The sequence below is a fragment of the Ovis aries genome, chromosome 4, assembly GCF_016772045.2.
Source record: "Ovis aries strain OAR_USU_Benz2616 breed Rambouillet chromosome 4, ARS-UI_Ramb_v3.0, whole genome shotgun sequence".
In the NCBI taxonomy this organism is placed as follows: Eukaryota; Metazoa; Chordata; class Mammalia; order Artiodactyla; family Bovidae; genus Ovis; species Ovis aries.
The window spans coordinates 42,089,259-42,108,856 of NC_056057.1; the positions used below are offsets into that span (position 1 = coordinate 42,089,259).

General features: G+C 36.4%; 1 protein-coding gene across 2 annotated transcripts in view; it reads left to right on the forward strand.

The window, feature by feature from the left end:
* Positions 1–19,598, forward strand: part of GNAT3 (G protein subunit alpha transducin 3) — a 57,087-nt gene that overhangs the window by 23,023 nt on the left and 14,466 nt on the right. The window contains exons 1-4 of one of the 2 annotated variants that reach the window (XM_060414640.1): positions 2,113–2,175; positions 2,702–2,843; positions 9,895–10,052; positions 16,005–16,133. In XM_060414640.1, coding sequence (XP_060270623.1) covers positions 2,739–2,843; positions 9,895–10,052; positions 16,005–16,133 — 392 coding nt within the window. In that variant the 5' untranslated portion in view covers positions 2,113–2,175; positions 2,702–2,738. Of the gene's footprint in view, positions 1–2,112; positions 2,176–2,701; positions 2,844–9,894; positions 10,053–16,004; positions 16,134–19,598 lie in introns of those variants that run through there. The other variant, XM_004007811.6, reaches the window with a different exon arrangement.

Consider the following 19,598-nt stretch of genomic DNA (forward strand, 5'->3'; position numbering starts at 1 on the left):
GAGCTAGGGAAGCATGTAATATCTGCCTCTATATTTTACGGATAGGTCTAAATCAGAATAAACAACTTATCTTCCCATGTGTCCTTTAGTCCCCTGCAATGATTATAGCCACAGCAGCCTCTACAGAAATAAATCTATGTGTAGTTACAGTGACCCCTGACTCTTTCAACCAAGTTATGCAACATCTGCACAAGTTATGTCTCCAAACATGTCGCTTAACCCCACTGTCACTGCTCCAGTTCAGAACCTCAGCATTGCTTTCCTGGATTACAGTGGCATCATGCTATCTCGTTTCTGCTTCTCCTCTTCTTTCCACTGTGTTAGCCACACTGCCACCAGCTATCTCTGCAGGAACTATTTTATCTCTTTCATGAATTGAACTCTTCACCTAACAAGATCAAACTCCCAGAACTCTTAAACATTTCAGAGTCCAGCTCTTGCCTATCTCTTCATCCTAATATCCCATAATCCCCCCTCCTTTCTGCCTCAGACATGCTGAACTTACACAGTGCTATGGACAAACATACCATGGGTGGCAATATAGCTTAGTGGCTAAGATCGCAGGCTCTGAAATCAGGCTGTGTGTGTTGACCAGCTGTACCACCCATTAATGGGATAAGTCACGGACAACATCTTTATGTATTTATGCCTTTGCTTCTACCTTGAAATGTAGGTGGTACCTTTTATTGATACCTACTTTAAGTCCGGACTTATTACAAGAAACAAAATGACGCATAAGCACTTAAAACAACGTTTGGCACATACTGAAAGCTTGATGATTGTAAGCATCTATTTGGCCACACTGATTCTTCTGCTCAAAGTGTTCTTTTTCCTTTTGACTCTCTGGAAATAACCATTTATCCCTGAAAAATTAACTGATCATCCCTGCTGATGATCCTCCCTGATCCCTTACCACCTCTCCCAGTTGGGTTGATCACTTTTTCTAGTTCATTCCACCTGCCAGTATTTTTGCTATACATTATCATACTGTACAAAAATAGGATTTCATGCCCTACCTTCCTGTAATCTAGTACTCTCCAATAGCACATTCTGTGATGACAGGAATATTAGTACATCTGTGTTCTCCATATGTGGCTAATGTGACTGAGGAGCTAACTTTTAAATTTTATTTAATTTTAATTAACATGTGTGGCTACCGTATGGGACAATAGAGCACTGGTCTATGGTTTTAGGGAGGAAGGACTTTTATACTTCATTCATTCTCTTCAGTGTTTGAAATATGTTGCCGACAATGCCTAGTAAATGCTTATTAATTTGAGCAGATCTAGGAATGAACTTGCAGATGGAGAGTTCTGTCTCACAGTAATTGCAGCCCCTAGAAAAGCAGTGTTGCTCAAGTCCCACTATGGCTGGATTTTGTTAACTTTGCTGTTAATTTGCTTGGTGACAGGTATTTCTTATTCCATGAAAAAAGGACAGAGATAAGAACTTGTTCCAGGAAGAAAACCTAAATGCCCCCAGGTTTATTTATAATTGCCATTTAAATTTAATAATTAAAGTAATATTCTAATTTTAATTTTTGACAGAGAACTGGGATTTCTTTCCTGAACTTATTCTTAAGGTATCCATAAAAACATTTTACTGTTTTTTCTCTGTAGTCTTTAATTGACTATCTTAATCACCTAAGTTAATTGTTTAATACAGTAGGACAAATATGGCCATGCTTGAAGTATTGAATATAAATACAGCCAGTATTGCCAATCAAATACTAAAAACAATAAATAATAGTTATAGGTACTACCTTTACTCTTTCCACTAAGAGTATTTGCATTTGAAGGTTTTAATGTCTTTGGAGGCATTTGTATTCTTTTTACTCCCTATACTAAAGCTTCTGTGTGTATGGATGCAACACAAATCCCTAGTAATCTCTCATCTAAATGATGCCTAATGAACATGCAGTTCATTTTAAAAGCAATTTAAAAACAAAAAACAACAACAAGAATATATTATGCAATAGAAATGTAATAAAGTGATCAGCATACACAGAGACCCTTTTCATAGGTGTGTATTCCAACGCTAGTAATAAAATTGAGTTCTGATTGAATGAGTGGAAGGGAAAGAAGAGTTCAGCCAAGTTAAATGTCTAGGCATTTCAACGTTGAGAACTCAGTGGCACGTACACACATGGAACAGTGACAAGGGACTGAACAGAAGGTAATTACCACCATTTAAAAGGATGCTTTTGTTACTGTTATAAATAGAAGCAGGCACTCCTATTTTTCCTGTGAGTCTTAAGTGATAGGAAAAGATGTGGATGCTATAGTAAATTACTTCATTTCCTCTACACATCATGTTATAAACACTAAAAAACGTTTCAGAACTCTGTGTACATCTTTGTCCTGGGAATCTGGACAATCTTTCTCTCAGAAAGAAATAATCTTGCTCAGTAAAAAGCTCATGATTTAGCCATTTTAAATTGTAGTTAACCTAGAGGAAATCATTAAGTCCTCTTTGTATTTAGCTTAGGAGCTCAGGAAGAAAATGCTACATTAAATCCCAATGAAAATAAAAACTCAAAGCCACAAAATTGTTCCCATTTATTATATGCATGGGTAACATTCTTCTGTTTTTAACAAAAATGTATACTATAATTTTATGCAAGCAAATTATTATTGATGTGTTTAATATTAGAAAAAATCAACTATCCAACTAACAAAAGCTTTTCATGTTTAAATTATAGGATCATCCATAAGAATGGTTACAGTGAGCAAGAATGCATGGAGTTCAAAGCAGTAATTTACAGTAACACACTGCAATCCATCCTAGCTATTGTGAAAGCCATGGCAACCCTGGAGATTGATTATGTAAATCCTAGAAGTGCAGTAAGTATGCAAATAATGACAGCTGTAGTGGAGTCTGAACCATAAAACAGTGGGACCTTATAGATCTGTAGTATTAATCTACACCAAAAATTAAGAATATAAAACATGAATTTGAAAGTATTAATTCTGTTTAGTGTAAGATTTCCTATTTTCCTTTAAATGGAGCTTTCCTTTTGACTGTGTGCTCTCATCTTACTCAACAATAACTGTTTTCCTAGAACTCAATCAGCCACCAGGAAAGCCCAGTTTCAAATAATACACTATATCGAATATAAATACTTATATTTGCTAAATATAAGAACCTAGTCCATAAAACCAAACTGTAATGTCTCTATATTAATTTTAATTAGGAGCCATTTCATGGGGATTTTATGTTTAATAACAATACTACAACTATCAATAATGTTCAATGATAATTACAACTGTGGCACAAAGAAATGATTATTTTATAAAGTTAATTTTTTTAAAAAAATTGAAAATTGTATGAGAGAATGTTTGCATAATAAATATACTCAGTCATTATTTGTTTACAAGGTAGCCAATAGTTTCATTTGTCTTCTTTTTCATATTTTATAATATATAAGATTTTATGTTAAAATGCATAAAAATTTTGCCTACTTGAAAACAATTTATGTGCCAACACATAAAACTATTTTAGTTAGCAAATGAAACCTATAGTATTATGCAAAAAACGGTAGTTAATCATATCCTGAAACAGACTGTATACAATCTATAGGAAGAACTCACCCATTTCCCTTTATTCTCTCTGGGAGCAGCTGATTGCCTCTGGATGATGCCAACTAAACTATTCCCAGTGTAATTTTTAGGTACCTTGTTATACTAACAAGTGGCTCAGCTAGTAAAGAATCCGCCTGTATTGTGGGAGACCTGGGTTCGATCCCTCGGTTGGGAAAATCCCCAGGAGAAGGGAAAGGCTACTCAGCTCAGTATTCTCGCCTGGAGAATTCCATGAATTGTATAGTCCACGGGGTAGCAAAGAGTCAGATACAACTGAACAAATTTCACTTTCACATACTAACAATGAACACAGAGAGGAGTGATATAGTAGGTATAGAGAAGACAGTGATACTTGTGCTCTCCCCTCCTCTGGAGAAGTTTAAGGTTAAACCATGTAAATGACTCTTGGCAGTCACTAGGATGAAAAGGAAAATACCTCTTTCATGTCCCTAAATCCCCTTTGGTCCAGCAGAGAGCAGAGAAATGCTCCACATGTCCTTGGGACAGACTGTAAAGCAGAGTCAGGATTTCTGCTGGGTGTTCCTTCCATTTTTAGCTTCCCCACAACTTGGCTCCACTAAGATAAAGATAATATTTCTCTAGGTTACAGTTTTCCTCACATGTGTAGGGCGAACTTGAAGGAGCTGAGTGATAATATCCTTTTGGTCTTTATTATTCTGTGATGTAGTGTTCATTTATAGTTCAGTTACTACTCAGACCCTGGCTTTTCTAAGAACATAGGATTTTAAACTGACCATTAAGAGACAAGTTGAAATAATCCCTTATTTTTTAAAAAAATAATAATAAGGGCCAAAGAGGATTAGCAATTTGGCCTGCATTAAATAACTAGAGTTTAGGGCAAAACTCAGTTCTGCTGGCTTCTGTTATATAGTACTTTTCCCTATATAAGGAGTTTTGTAAAAATATTTTTAAAAATTAGGACTACTTCTTTTCTTTTATTTCTTTTAAACAATAACAGTTCTTAGAACAGGTATTCCTTCTACATTCCTCTGAGAACGATTTAGCAAGTTTGCATGTGTAATATTCCATATATTTGTGTCACAACCTTGCCTACTGTTACTTAGTTAATTATATTTTTTTGCTTCATGAAGCCCAATGTTTGCAAATTAGATAGCAGTCATCACTAAAGACCTGGAATGTGTTGGTTAAAATTCTTAATGATCTGGCATGAAGGTGGGATGAAAACAGACTCTGTACATTGCTGCCATTATGCTAACTACAAAATAAAAAGAAATGTCATTTATTCAAACTGTACATTAAATGGTGTAAATAGAGTAACTTAAGCAGCACTAAACAACTGATATAACTTCTCAGAAGTACCTATGTCCTCAAGTATCAAGCATCACAGTTGTCAGGTACTACATAGCTCATACTTTTATTTCAATTAATGTAGATTATAGCAATTTCAATCACATTGTTCTTCAGTATTTGATTTTGAGATTAATATACTCTCTACCTGACTCAGACTATTTGTTTGACAGATTAATTGCTAAGCACTTAAGTGTGGCTTTCACAGTTCTGGTGTCCTGTGACTCTCAGTTTAGCTTCCAACTTATATATACAGTATATAAATTTTTACATAACAATTTTTACCTCACCACACAGATTGCCATTCAAAAAGAGAAAGATTTCTAACAGAGAATATACATAAGCTTTACTGGTCACTGGTTCTGCAACTTTGGACAAGATACTTGTTTCAGGTTTTTTATCCACAAAGTGTTAGCTTTCATCATCAAATGACAATGACTATTACAAGAGGAAGCAAGAATAATAAATCCACACAAACTCTAATTATGAAAGAATATAAGCTCCCAGTATTAGATATTATTACTTTCTAATACTCATAGAGAATATAGGCTCATTAACATTTATGTATTGAAGTATACAACTAATATCATTTGAAAAGTTGTTTTTCACTAAACTATTATCTATTTGGCAGACAACTAACTGGACACTAGGAATATACTGAAGAATCAGCCATAAATTAGATGGAAATAGTTATTTGCCTGCTAGAGAAGAAAAAGTGGTGTTGACCAAGTAGTTATAAAGCATCAGCTCTTTCAAAAGCTTTTAAAGATGGTAAAGTTGAAGAAACAAAACGGAAATAATAAAGGCATTTACTTATTCTCTCTCAATACTACTATATTCTATTTTAGAAATCTAAAACAGTCACTAGACTGACTGAAAGAATGCTGAAAATTACAACACACATCGTGGGTGTGGTGACCATCTTTGACAAAGCACCCTATGCAGTGAATCCTCTAATCTGAAGTAAAGAACACTGATTACTCAAGATGGTCTATGATAAAAGCTCTATAATCAAATAAGTTCAGGATACATATGCACTGTAACAAGTTTTAGGAAATTCACAAACAATATTTGTAAGCAAAGCTTCTGAAAATCCTGTAATTAAAACTTGGCATTTTAAACCTAACATTTCTGCAAATTATTAGGCTATGATATCTTTTCCTTCCCTGATGTATTTTTTCTGTAATCTTTCAAAATATGATTCTAGGGTTCAGAATGAGTTACACAAGGTTCTAGGTTCATCTGAGGTTCCAAATATTGATGAAGAAAGTCTGGAAAACTTATTGAGGAAACATATTTCGCTTTCTATGCAACATAGTTCTAGAGCTACCCAACATAAAGAAAATGAGTTATTCTAGAACCACCATAATTCCCAAACATTTCCAAATACATGATAGGGAAATAAAATTTATTTAGGATGCCACTCAAACCTGCAGTGAATTATTAATATTTGGACAATGATTAAACATCCCTTAAATTTATCTAGATCAAATCTGAGCTAATTAGTATATTCATTTAATTGATTCATTCATTCAACAATATTTCAAGGATATATACTATGTGTTAGGTTCTGTTCTTGGTTTTAAGGATGTAAAAACAAAAAAATAAAATTTCTGCCTATATATACTTATAATCTAACATAAAATATGTAAAGAATTGTGTACTATACATGTAGTAATAAGTATACTATGAAGAAAAATCAAGACAGTTAAGGGGGAGAAAGTATAAGAATGAAAGGGGTGTTAAGGAAGCCATCCTTGAGGTGGTGGTATATTCGAAGAGATCTAAATGAAGTAGGTAGTGAGTCACAGGAAAGGCATGAAGAGATCAGCCATTCTCAAAAGCTTTGAAATGGGGGCTTGGTGAGTTCAAGGAATAGTAAGGAGTCCACTGGGTCTTGAGGGAAGAGGGACAAAGGCACAGGGTTGTAGTGGGGTGAGGGGGAGAGAGGAAATAAAATTAGAAAGGAGGACATGGCTAAAAACAGAACCACAGCAAGGAATTTGGAATTTTGTATTGAGTTTGTTGGGATTAAGATAATCGGTAGGAGTTAAGTGTTCAATCCATTTGACTCTGATATAAAGATAATTTCTCATATAGCTGCTAATTTTTGTGTGATGTATTTCAAAAATTCAAATTTCATTGGTGGGCCCAATCCCCTAAACATGATAATTAAAGAGACCAAATTTATATGTATGTTAAGTCACTTCAGTTATGTCCAACCCTTTGCAACCCTGTGGACTATAGTCCCCCAGGCTCCTCTGTCCATGGGATTCTCCAGGCAAGAATACTGGAGTGGATTGCCATACCCTCCTCCAGGGGATCTTCACAACTCAGGGAATGAGTGTCTGCTGCACTGGCAGGCAGGTTCTTTACCACTAGCACCATCTAGAAAGCTCCTTAATTATCATAACTGTAGAAAAACTTCAAGAATTGAATTGCAGTATGTCTAATAAGATATTATTTATGGCTTAAAAAAATATGTTGCAAGGAATTCTCAACTCAGGCTGCACATTTGAATGACCTGGGAGATTTTTAAACCTACCTTTGCAGACTCTGATATCCAGAAATTCAGATTCATTTTATTTGAGTTGGGGGTCCTGGTATCAATTTTTTTTTTAAAGTGTCCCATGTGGAAACAATGTGTAGTCTGGTATGAAAATCACCACCAACAACTTTACCTCTACATGCAGCTTTAGTCATGTCCGACTCTTTGCAACCCCGTCGACGGTAGCCTGCCAGGCTTCTCTATCCATGGGATTCTTCAGGAAAGAATACTGGAGTGGGTTGCCATACCCTCCTCCAGGGGATCTTCACGACTCAGGAATCGAACCTTCCTCTCTTGCGTCTGCCTCACTGACGGGCAGGTTCTTTACCAGTTGCTCCACCTGGGAAGACCCGCACTAAAATATAAAAGATCTCCGAAAACGAAAACCAAATTGATTGGGTGTTTTGCCCGTAGCTCATAGTAAATGATGACCAAGAGGACTTTCCGAAATTTAAATGTTCAAGTTGAGACTATATTCATGACACCTCTACAAATAAAGAATATTTAAATTAACAAATGGTATATATTTAAAAGAATGAAAGAGTACATAACAGCTTGGTTTGTAAAGCTTGTAAGGGATGTGATTTTTTTTTCCCTCTAAGGACAATATTGTTTAAGCAACTATTTCATTGCATCATTTGTCCTAAATGGCACTTTAATGTGGAAAAAGGCAAACAGAATGATGACAGCAAAAGTGACTGGTCATATTTCACTAACTGCAGTTTCCTGTCATATCCAACTAATCTGGAGGAAGGATTTTAAAGTTCATCTTGTGTTGACAAAATAAAACGACAGGTCAAAGCCTTTGATTTGGGCCAGTTAAAATCTGTGGCCTAACGGTCATCTGACCAGTTTGGCTTAGCAGTAAAATTGGATTGTGAAGAAAGATAAAATGAAGTTTTTAGTCTTAACGAGCCTTTCTTTAACACTGTTACAGACACCCTTCGTTTTTTATACAAAGAGCAGATTTTTAGTAAAATGGTGACACAAGCTGATCGTCAATTTCAAGTAATAAATTGAGTTGTGTCAGAAAGGCATCAGGGTCTTGTGGGACATACTTCACTAGTAGCCACCTAATTTTTGCAGAAAATATGTTTAGGCTTGCCTCTTTTTCTGATGCTTACATCTTCATTGATTTGGCAAATTTACCTCCAAGTTTTGGTTTCCTCATTTGTAAGATAGAGAAAATATAGTGTCTATGCTACTCTTGTTGTAAAGACTATGTGAGATATTTCACGTGCTAAGTGACATGTGAGTTGTTATGAAAATATGCACCAAAGAGAGTCAGGAAAAAGAATATGGCCTTCGGAATCTGACAACCAAGATTTGAGCCTAAATTTCTCCATTTGTCTGGTCTGGCATCATGGCCAATAATTGAATTATTCTGAAACTCACATTCTTAATGAAATTTTTTCAGTCATAGACCACTTTAGATCATTAGTTTAAGTAAACTGTGGACTATGTTATTTACTCAAACTTCCTTTTGCCCTTGTCACCTCTAAATATCCCATCAGGAAGGACACAATACTTGGTTTTCTTTTCTCCTTTTCCTCTTTTGTTCTTTCCTTTACTTTCTTCCCTTCTTTTCTCTTCCTAATGAAATCTCACCTCTACCCTATTAATTTGCCCTAAAATCATGCTCATGACAACACCTACAGTGATGTTCAAAAACTTTATGTGGATCAAAATGTTTACCATTGGAATTTTTATGATTACAAAGAGGTATGTGATGGTAAATAGTGACAATATATTTCTAAACTATAATTTTAGAGTACTGAGTTTTGATTTCCATTTTTACTCCAATTCTTACTTGGTATTTTTATTTCCTGGAAAATACATGGCCATGATCAAAGGAATACAATGTGTTCGATTCGATTAGACTTGTTGCTCTTTGATACTAGCATTCTGGTTCTCTAGAAGCTCAGTGGACTTACATCAAAATACTGTTATCCTTTTCTCCATCATATTTAGAAGTCAGTGATAAATACCTAAATATCTTAATTTCATCATGTAATATTTCACAGTTTTCGCTTTGTGGACATAAGCCAGAAGTTTCATTATAAGATACTTGTGTTCTATTAACCTAAAGATACAATGGGCTTCCCTTGTGACTCAGCTGGTAAAGAATCTGCTTGCAATGCGAGAGACCTGGGTTTGATTCCTGGGTTGGGAAGATCCCCTGGAGAAGGAAAAGGCTATCCAACACAGTATTCTGTCCTGGAGAATTCCATGGACTGTACCAGTCAATGGGGGTGGCAAAGAATCCAACATGACTGAGCTACTTTCACTTCACTTCACTTCATAGTGAATAGATTTTCAGTGAAATTGCTGCTAAAGTAAAAATCACCAAATTAAAATGACCTTTTGGAAAACAAAAGAATTTGTGAGTTTAAGTAACAACACATTTTTATCCTTCTGACAAAAACAATGCTGCAGGAAGACCAACGACAGCTTTGTGTGATGGCAAATACCCTGGAAGATGGCAGCATGACCCCTGAATTGGCGGAGGTAATAAAACGACTGTGGAGAGATCCAGGAATTCAGGCCTGCTTTGAAAGGGCATCTGAATATCAGCTCAACGACTCAGCAGCATAGTAAGTAAAAGCATTTTAAAAGGAACTGTAGTTGAAACATTTACATTTAAAAATTGTAACTCTGTATACTCTGCATTTGTAACCACAAATAACAAAAGGAGATAGTTTTACATTTTTATCATGCTAAAATAACAAGTAAATGAAAGGAAAGAAAAAAGAGCAAGATTATATAAATAAGATGTAAAAAACATAACCATGGAAGCATTTTAAATAACTAATTTTGAAACTATTAATATATGTCTGAAAAGATATATATGTTGTAAATATTTTCTCCCAATTAGAAAAATGTAATCATTATGTGGGCTTCTCAGGTGGCTCAGTGGTAAAGAATCTGCCTGCCAAGCAAGAAATGCAGATTTGATATCTGGGTCAGGAATGTCCCCTGGAGGAGAAAATGTCAACCCCCTCCAGGATTCTTGCCTGGAAAATCCCATGGACAGGAGCCTGGCTAAAGTCCATGAGGCTGCAAAGGGTCAGACATGACTTAGTAACTGAGCGCCCATGTGCACCCATGCACAAACACACACATACTCATTATGCACCAAGCTCAGTTCAGTTTAATTCAGTCCAGTCACTCAGTTGTGTCTGACTCTTTGCGACCCCATGAACAGCAGCACACCAGGCTTCCCTGTCCATCAACAACTCCCAGAGTTTACTCAAACTCATGTCCATTGATTGGGTGATGCCATCCAACCACCTCATCCTCTGTCATCCCCTTCTCTCACCTTCAGTCTTTCCCAGCATCAGAGTTTTCCAAATGAATCAACTCTTCACATGAGGTGGCCAAAGTATTGGAGTTTCAGCTTCAGCATCAGTCCTTCCAATGAATATTCAGGACTGATTTCCTTTAGGATGGACTGGTTAGATCACTTTGCACTTTAAGGGACCCTCAAGAGTCTTCTCCAACACCACAGTTCAAAAGCATCAATTCTTTGGCTCTCAGCTTTCTTTATATTCCAACTCTCAAATCCATACATGACTACTGGAAAACAATAGCCTTGACTAGACGGACCTTTGTTGACAAAGTAATGTCTCTGCTTTTGAACATGCTATCTAGGTTGGCCATAATTTTTCTTCCAAGCAGCAACTGTCTTTAAATTTCATGGCTGCAGTCACCATCTGCAGTGATTTTGGAGCCCCCTAAAATAAAGTCAACCACTTTTTCCCCATCTATTTCCCATGAAGTGATGGGACCAGATGCCATGATCTTAGTTTTCTGAATGTTGAGCTTTAAGCCAACTTTTTCACTCTCCTCTTTCACTTTCGTCAAGAGGCTTTTGAGTTCCTCTTCACTTCTGCCATGAGGGTGGTGTCATCTGCATATCTGAGGTTATTGATATTTCTCCCAGCAATCTTGATTCCAGCTTGTGTTTCTTCCAGTCCAGCGTTTCTCATAATGTACTCTGCGTATAAGTTAAATAAGCAGGGTGACAATATACAGCCTTGATATACTCCTTTTCCTATTTGGAAGCAGTCTGTTGTTCCATGTCCAGTTCTAACTGTTGCTTCCTGACCTGCATACAGATTCTCAAGAGGCAGATCAGGTGGTCGGGTATTCCCAAAAGGCTTTGGCATAGTCAATAAAGTAGAAGTAGATGGGTTTTTTTTGGGAACTCTCTTGTTTTTTGATGATCCAATAAATGTTGGCAATTTGATCTCTGGTTCCTCTGCCTTTTCTAAAACCAGCTTGAACATCTGGAAGTTCATGGTTGACATATTGTTGAAGTCTGTCTTGGAGAATTTGGAGCATTACTTCACTAGCGTGTGAGATGAGTGCAATTGTGCGGTAGTTTGAGCATTCTTTGGCATTGCTTTTCTTTGGGATTGGAATGAAAACTGACTTTTTCCAGTCCTGTGGCCACTGCTGAGTTTTCCAAATTTGCTGGCATATTGAGTGCAGTACTTTCACAGCATCATCTTTCAGGATTCGAAATAGCTCAACTGGAATTCCATCACCTCCTCTAGCTTTGTTCATAGTGATGCTTCCTAAGGCCCACGTGACTTCACATTCCAGGATGTCTGGCTCTAGGTGAGTGATCACACCATCGTGATTATCTGGGTCATGAAGATCTTTTTGGTATAGTTCTTCTGAGTATTCTTGCCACCAAACTCTAGATGAACACAAACTGGTGACATGCATGTTGAGGTGTGGACTATTCACTTCATTTCTAACCAAGTTACCAAAATCATCTTCTAAAATAACCGTATTAATGACATGTGCTTCGTCTCCCCTGGTTTGATAGGCATGATATAGAATTTCAGAAGAAAGTAATGTATTGATTTGAGGAATGTTTGTATATAGTGGGATTCTTTTGGAATCTCAAGCAGGATTATCTAATTTTCACAATAATATCAACCAGTTAGAAATCTTTAGCCATAAGCAATAGGAGGTTGTAACAGTATTTATAACTTCATTATTAAAATGATTTTAACTATCCATTTTAGTAAATGGTTCCTGACCTGTCCCACAGTTACATGCCTGTAAGCATGTGTGCACATGCATACAAATATGATGTAAGTACGTATTCTATATTTCTGTCCCTGCAAATGAATGTGTGAATGGGTATATATGCAGTTCTTCTGATGGACTCCCAACAGAACATACTAGATGTACTTAAAAAATAAAACAGTTAAGGTTAAACAAATGAAAAATTTTTGAGGACAGAATAAAAAAAAAACTTTCATGATACTTTAGATTTTAAGCATAATAAGAAGGATTATGGACAGAAAACAAACCATATAAATTCTAGGAAAACATAACAGAAACAAAAGTCCTCTGTGATTGCTCATTCATGTTCATTTAAAATTCCAAAATCCAATGAACATATTACCCTTGGAGGAAAGTCCTATTCTTATCTCTCTGATGACATGGAGAATGGGTATCGCCCTTTGATTACATAAACAATGGTTTAATATTACTCTATAGTATAGAAAACATTGCTTTTGATATGACTCATTGAAAAAGGCAGTCACAATTAAACAGAAACTGAATTGTGGAATATTCCTATAAAATGTTGCTTAGCAAAGTTCTGGAAAAGGATGAAGAGAAAGATAGGTCGATACTTGTAATTTTAATATATTTCATTTTAGATACACATTATTGGTTAGACATTTTCCCTTAAAATAATGTCAGAAATAAGTTTGCAATTATATTACATTATGTTTACCAAATTCTTTGGTCTTTGATATCAAAAATAATTACATACTGCATACCCTAAATGGGCAAAAAAAAATGAAATTTTACTGTTTTTCTTAGACGTCCCTTAATGTTAGCTTTTTTCTTTGACAAAATAAATTTTACAGTGAGGCTATCACATTTCAGATTCATATTAAAAACATTTGTCAGTTCTTCAAGTTAAACAATATATAAATCTCTGTACCAATTTTGTGAATGTTGCCACTAATGCAGTGATTTTTAACTACCCAGATCAATTTGCAAAGAACAGTAGAAAATAAGAAGAAAGTTGACTTCCTCCCTCTGTGTCTAAGAAAGTTTTCTTACAACGTTTTTTAAAAACAATGTAAATGTTAACTTTTTGCCTTTATGGATTCTTAAAGTGAAAATTAAGTGAAAGCTTACTAAATTAGCTGAACCTCCATTGCTTTCTTCCAAAAATTAACAGGTTTTTTAAAAAATACTTAATTACATTAACATTTTAAACTAAAATTAACGTCAGATTGATACCACATCCAGCTTACCTCATATACATTCTGTAATGGAATTGTATCTCTTTTCCTTCCTCTCTCTTTCTCTTTCTTCCCCCTCCCTCTTCCTTTCCTTCCTTCATGCCATCTATCCATTCATGTACCTGTCTATTAATCTATTCATCCAATTTTTCTGGAAATGAGATATTTGATTTTCTGTCAAACGTAAAGACTCTTTTAGTTGAGGTCAATAAAGGGATGAGTCCTGATCAGGGAATGTTGGTGACATAACACCTCGCCCTCCACAATCAGCACTAGCAAACTTACAGAAAAGCATCGTGAGAGCAGGAAAGATTTTTAGTAATACTTTACAGTTTGCTGATTGGGGCTGTCTAGTGTGCGACAAACTCTACATGCTTTAAGATTCAACATGGACTTCACTGAAAAAGATGCTATTTGTACATGATTAGGAAAAGAATGATATTTTTTAAGTGATTTGAACTATAGGTATTTCAGGCCTCTGGCTGATTTTAAGTTTTAGACCACAGGCTTGAGCACCCAAATTCTATATGTTTATTAAAATGAGTATTTTAGATGCAAATCTGTCACTCTGCCAATGCTTCTGCTTTGTTTGGCATCATTTATGTATGCAAATAGAAGTACATTAGAGCGTGTCTTTACCAAAGCATTCTAGGTATGTTTCTGTTCGGATTGCTTTTGTTTTTGCTCCTGCATGAACCAACTGACCAACAGTATACTACCACATATGCAGTCTGAGTAAACAAGAAATTCACCAAAGAACTTGCTTCAGAAACAGAGAAAATAGATAAAACAAAATATCTTCTAACATTTTCTTCTGATTTATTTATACCTTGATTTGTCTTTTTATAATAAAATTAAACTATTAGAAAAAACATGGTGATCAATTTTCACATTATACATATACGTGTTTCTGAAGTCTGACTGTCTATTTGTCCCTGACCAAAATCCTTTTGGGACACTTGACACTTCTTAGTTTATTTCAGCTTAAAATCAGAAATATCCTTCAAGAATAATTATCTACATTGTTACTAAATTTTCAAAAACAAACAGCATTAACTTTTAAGGCATTGTGCTAGGCTTTAAGGTATAACCGAAAAATTGAACTGTTGAACAATAACTAATACTCAGTTATATTCTACCTCTCAAATTCTGTCTAGATGAATGTATGTCCATTATGATCTTTTTATTTAGGTTATAAGTATAAACTTGGTTCAATATAAAAGCCAATTTGATCATAAAAACTTTACTAGGCTATCAGTATCCCTATTTAATATTTTTATAGAAATAGCCATATTGCTAAGCTCCTAAAACCTTAGTATCAAAAGTATAGAACAGGTGGATTTCAACTGTTTTTAAAGCAATAAAGCTTTACTCCAGCAGCATGATCTGGCTTGAAGGGTGAAGCTAAAAGCAGTTTATTTCCTCTAATCTAATAGACTCCTCTAGAGCACATAGCTTAATCATGCTCATTCCAGGCTCTCACCACCCCTAGATCCTGTGGGCAGAAAGAGGGCAGTATTTTGGCTGGTGATAGTAGGGTTTTTAAATGTGGCCTCTGGAGAAGAGCAGAGGACATGCTGAGGCACTCTTGGAAGAGAAGAGGAAGTAGGAAAGTATACAGCGTATAAATTCAGCTTTCTGTCCTCAGGAGCACTGACTCAGGAGTGGGTCAGCAACGTAACTAAGTAGTTCCAGCACGAACCAGAAAGAAAGTGAAAAGGTTCTTCTACTACTGACCTAACTGGATAAAATCATGGCACTTAATAAAAACAATTCCAATTCCTAAACTAGACAATCCAGGAGAAATAACACAAAACCAACAGACCACAACACTAAAACAAGCCACTCTCTTAAAATTCCAACTGCCTAAATACAAACTACAGCATTTTGAGACTAGTCTAGTGACCATCATTACAAGAAAGCATTTTTGGCAGAGGGATGATCTAAGTCCTGTAAGGAGAGCCTTCCTCTCAAATGCCTATTCAGACACCAGTGAATCCATCATATCAGCCTTGTAAAATAAAGCTACGGCAGCACTCACCCAGCTGCCTTTTCAAAAGGACCCATAGGCCAGCTGTGTCACACCCAGTGCTTGCAACATCCCAGCCCCTGAGCTCTTATAATTTTGAGAAGCAGAGTTTGAAAAGCATCAGTCTGGAGGTTAATCAGTTCAATGGACTCTAAATGAAAAATTCATTTGTACTGAATCCTGGTACCTTCTAACATAAAGTTAAAACTATATATGCTATTTTTTTTTTTTTTTAGCTACCTTAATGATTTGGACAGAATAGCAGCTCCTGGCTATGTCCCGAATGAACAAGATGTTCTACATTCTCGAGTGAAAACAACTGGAATCATTGAAACTCAGTTCTCCTTTAAAGACTTGCATTTCAGGTATGAGCAAATGTCTTTTTTTTAACTCTCAACAGAAATATGCATCAAGCACATATTCTTTATGGAGAAGAGCTCTAACCCACGATCAAGTGCAGTGAGGCCTTGGGCATGTTCACAAGGCCTCGTGTACTTCAGTTCCATGGTCTTTCACTGTCCTCCTGTAGCTCTCCATGCCAATCCTGATCCTGAGCCTCATCCTCCTCTTCAAGAAAAAAATACCTCTTCTTGAGCAGGTGGGAGCTAGATTTTAGTTTCCTCATACTTGAAACTGATATCCTACTTTGAAAATACAAAAGGAAATACATTTAAATAACACTGATGCAACAGGTGCCAAGGATCTTGTTTCTGTACCTTCCTACTCTCCCATTTGCTTGAAATGTTATTTTGTTTACTTCACTTAAAAATGCAAATAATTTCGAAGAGAATTATTTGAATGTGATGCTATCTACTGGAATAACAAGACCTATTTCATAAGCATGATTTGGGTATGAGTCCATTATTTTCATTGCTGTCACATTATCAAGACCCTCCTAGCAATTCTGTTGTAAAATTATCCATTTACTATACCAAGAAATAGAAATCCATACTATAGTGTTAGAAAATGTCCCTTGACACTTAAGTACCTCTCCCTATGATTGTGGATGAGATAGAATGCTGCTGCTGCTGCTGCTAAGTCATGTCAGTGTCCAACTCTGTGTGACCCCATAGACGGCAGCCCACCAGGCTCCCCCGTGCCTGGGATTCTCCAGGCAACAAGACTGGAGTGGGTTGCCATTTCCTTCTCCAATGCATGAAACTAAAAAGTGAAAGTGAAGTTGCTCAGTCATGTCCAACTCTTTGTGACCCGGTGGACTGCAGCCTACCAGGCTCCTCCACCCTTGGGTTTTTCCAGGCAAGAGTACTGGAGTGGGCCGCCATTGCCTTCTCCCTGAGATAGAATATTAGACATTAAAACCATGTTCTAGATGTACCCTTAAAACATAATTAAGGGTACATAAGTCCATGGGGTCTCTGAGGGTTGGACACGACTAATGTGACTTAGCAGCAGCAACATAAACATAATTATTTAATTAATAAAAACATAATTAAGTCATTCATGCATTCAATAATGGGAATATATTTTAAAAGTAGAAAAAAAATGGGAAAAGGTGACATGAATTATTTGTATCCATTGAGGAAAGATTGTTTCAGTGGGATCAAAGTTTAATTGCTTTAAAACTATTGCAATTACTGACATACAGTATTTAATTAGAATATTATTACACAGATGGCCAGGATACTTTCAAGTTAATATGGAAGAAAGCCCTGAAAACTACCCATTAATGTCAAACACACAAATAATTAATTTTCTGAAAGATGAATGAAAGACCAAACAGGATAAAGGAATTGCAAAAATTGGGATCAACATCTCTTGGCAAACATAAGCAGCTTGTCTTCAGGCCTGTCATCACTCTGGTACAGTTCCTCTTTGGCAACTACTTTCTGCAGACTCCTGATCATTGATCCAGTTTTCAGGGCTGTACTTGGAGAGCCCAAATCCAATTGCTCCTCTGTTCTACCCCTCCTAAGCCTCTCAAAGCAATTTTGGCACACTCACATTTCTTTGACTCTTTCTCCTCTCCAAATTTCTCCCTGAAACAGGCTAGAAGCTGACTGCAGGCCTTGGGGCTAATCCTACCAAGGTTCCAATCACAGAGTCCCCATTAATTAGCAGCAATTGTTGAGAAATAAAATTATCTCTTCTTTGCTTGTCTAATGTGGCTGTTGTAAAAAATTAGTTGAAGTCCCAGGAGAGAATTATAACTTGGTGCTAGCTTATCTTATGTATAGCTAATGGAATTTTCCGGATCCTAAATTGTCTTATTATTAAAACTGTCTCAGTTTTGAGAATTAACGTCACATCTTGAACATCTAGAAACTCCCAACCCTAGTTTTTCTTTACCACATCAAACAATCTAGTATCTTGTCGGAAACGCTCACTAGCATAAATTATCTTTTTTATATCTCTGTTCTTTGAACATCCAAAGTCTTAGAGTCTTTGCACTTACTGTTCTTAACTAAAATACTCTGACACTAGATCTCTGCAAGAACTGGCCCCTTCTTATTAAGTTTCCCAGTCAAACACTGTCCCCTCATGGAGTCTTGACCACCTTATCTATTAACCATCCCTAAATGTCCCTGTTATAACTATATCCTGCAGAGTGTGGGTAAATATGTAACCACAAGCCCCCAGGGATGGAGGGGGTTCAGACTGATTTTTGGCCCTTGAGGATTTCTTGGGTGTAAACACCCTAACAATAGCCATGTTCAGCTTACAAACACGATGCCACTAAATGTAGAACTGGGAAGATACACAAACAGTTCTTTCCAGCCACACCAATGTGAGCCAGTATCATTATGCAACTGATATGATACCATTTTCTCTTTTTGAACTTACCACTACATGAAGCTGCCTTGTTTATCAGTTTGCTCTTTTTGTTTCACGTGATCTGAGGTCCAGAAGGCCAGGGGCCATGTTTGCTTACAGCTGTATCTCCTGTGATTACATAGTGACTAACTCAGAGCAGGCACTCAGTCAGCCTTAATCCTGTCTGGAGGAATAAATGTACTGTGCCAAGCAGCAATGAGCATGGTCTTTACACCCTTACTGTAATATGATGAATGGGTATTGCTATCCTTACGTGAGACAAAGAGTCAAAAATGGAGGCTGAAAACAGGTAGAAGGTTTCTCCAAGATCACACACAGAAATGCGAGAAATGTGATTAAAATGGCTATCTTTCTAACTTCAAAAACCATACTTCTTACACTGCTCAACCCTGACGGGTTATGAGGTAAATTGGGCTGGAAACCACTCTTGTCCTGTAGAGTAAGTGCTTCTTCCAATGTTGCTGGTCATCCATCATTCCCTTCAGAGAGAAGAGGGAAGAGGGATAAAAAGACAGCCCACTGGGGAGATCAAGTCCTGTTGCCAGGGCTCTTTGGCACCTCACAAGTCTGTGCTCCTAAAAGGAGGGTGTGTGTGAAACTGCCAATGAACACACAAAAGCTCAGGAAATCATCATTTCCTGAAACATCAAGTTCACTCAGTACCAAGTAATATCATTATCTATACATTTTAAAAAACCAAGTAGAATACAGCATTTGCATTAGGACACTAGACTTCCACTGGTACATCATTTTCCTTTCCTTTTCTAATTCTGTGGTTAATTCTGTAAAGCATTTTAAGTTGTATAAGTAATACTTTCTTATATTGTTGGCTCATATGAAGGAATGAGAAAGGTCTTGCTAATTCTTCAAACAGTAGCAATGCTAAAATGTAAGATATTTGTGAATTGGACTGAAGCTCAATTAAGACTCATTTTGAGTCTTAATATTTTCTATAGTATGCAACCACTACCTCTTTCCCACCCACTAAAACAGGTTTTGAGCTCTTTTGTTTTCTTACTAGCTTTTGCTTTCTCTCT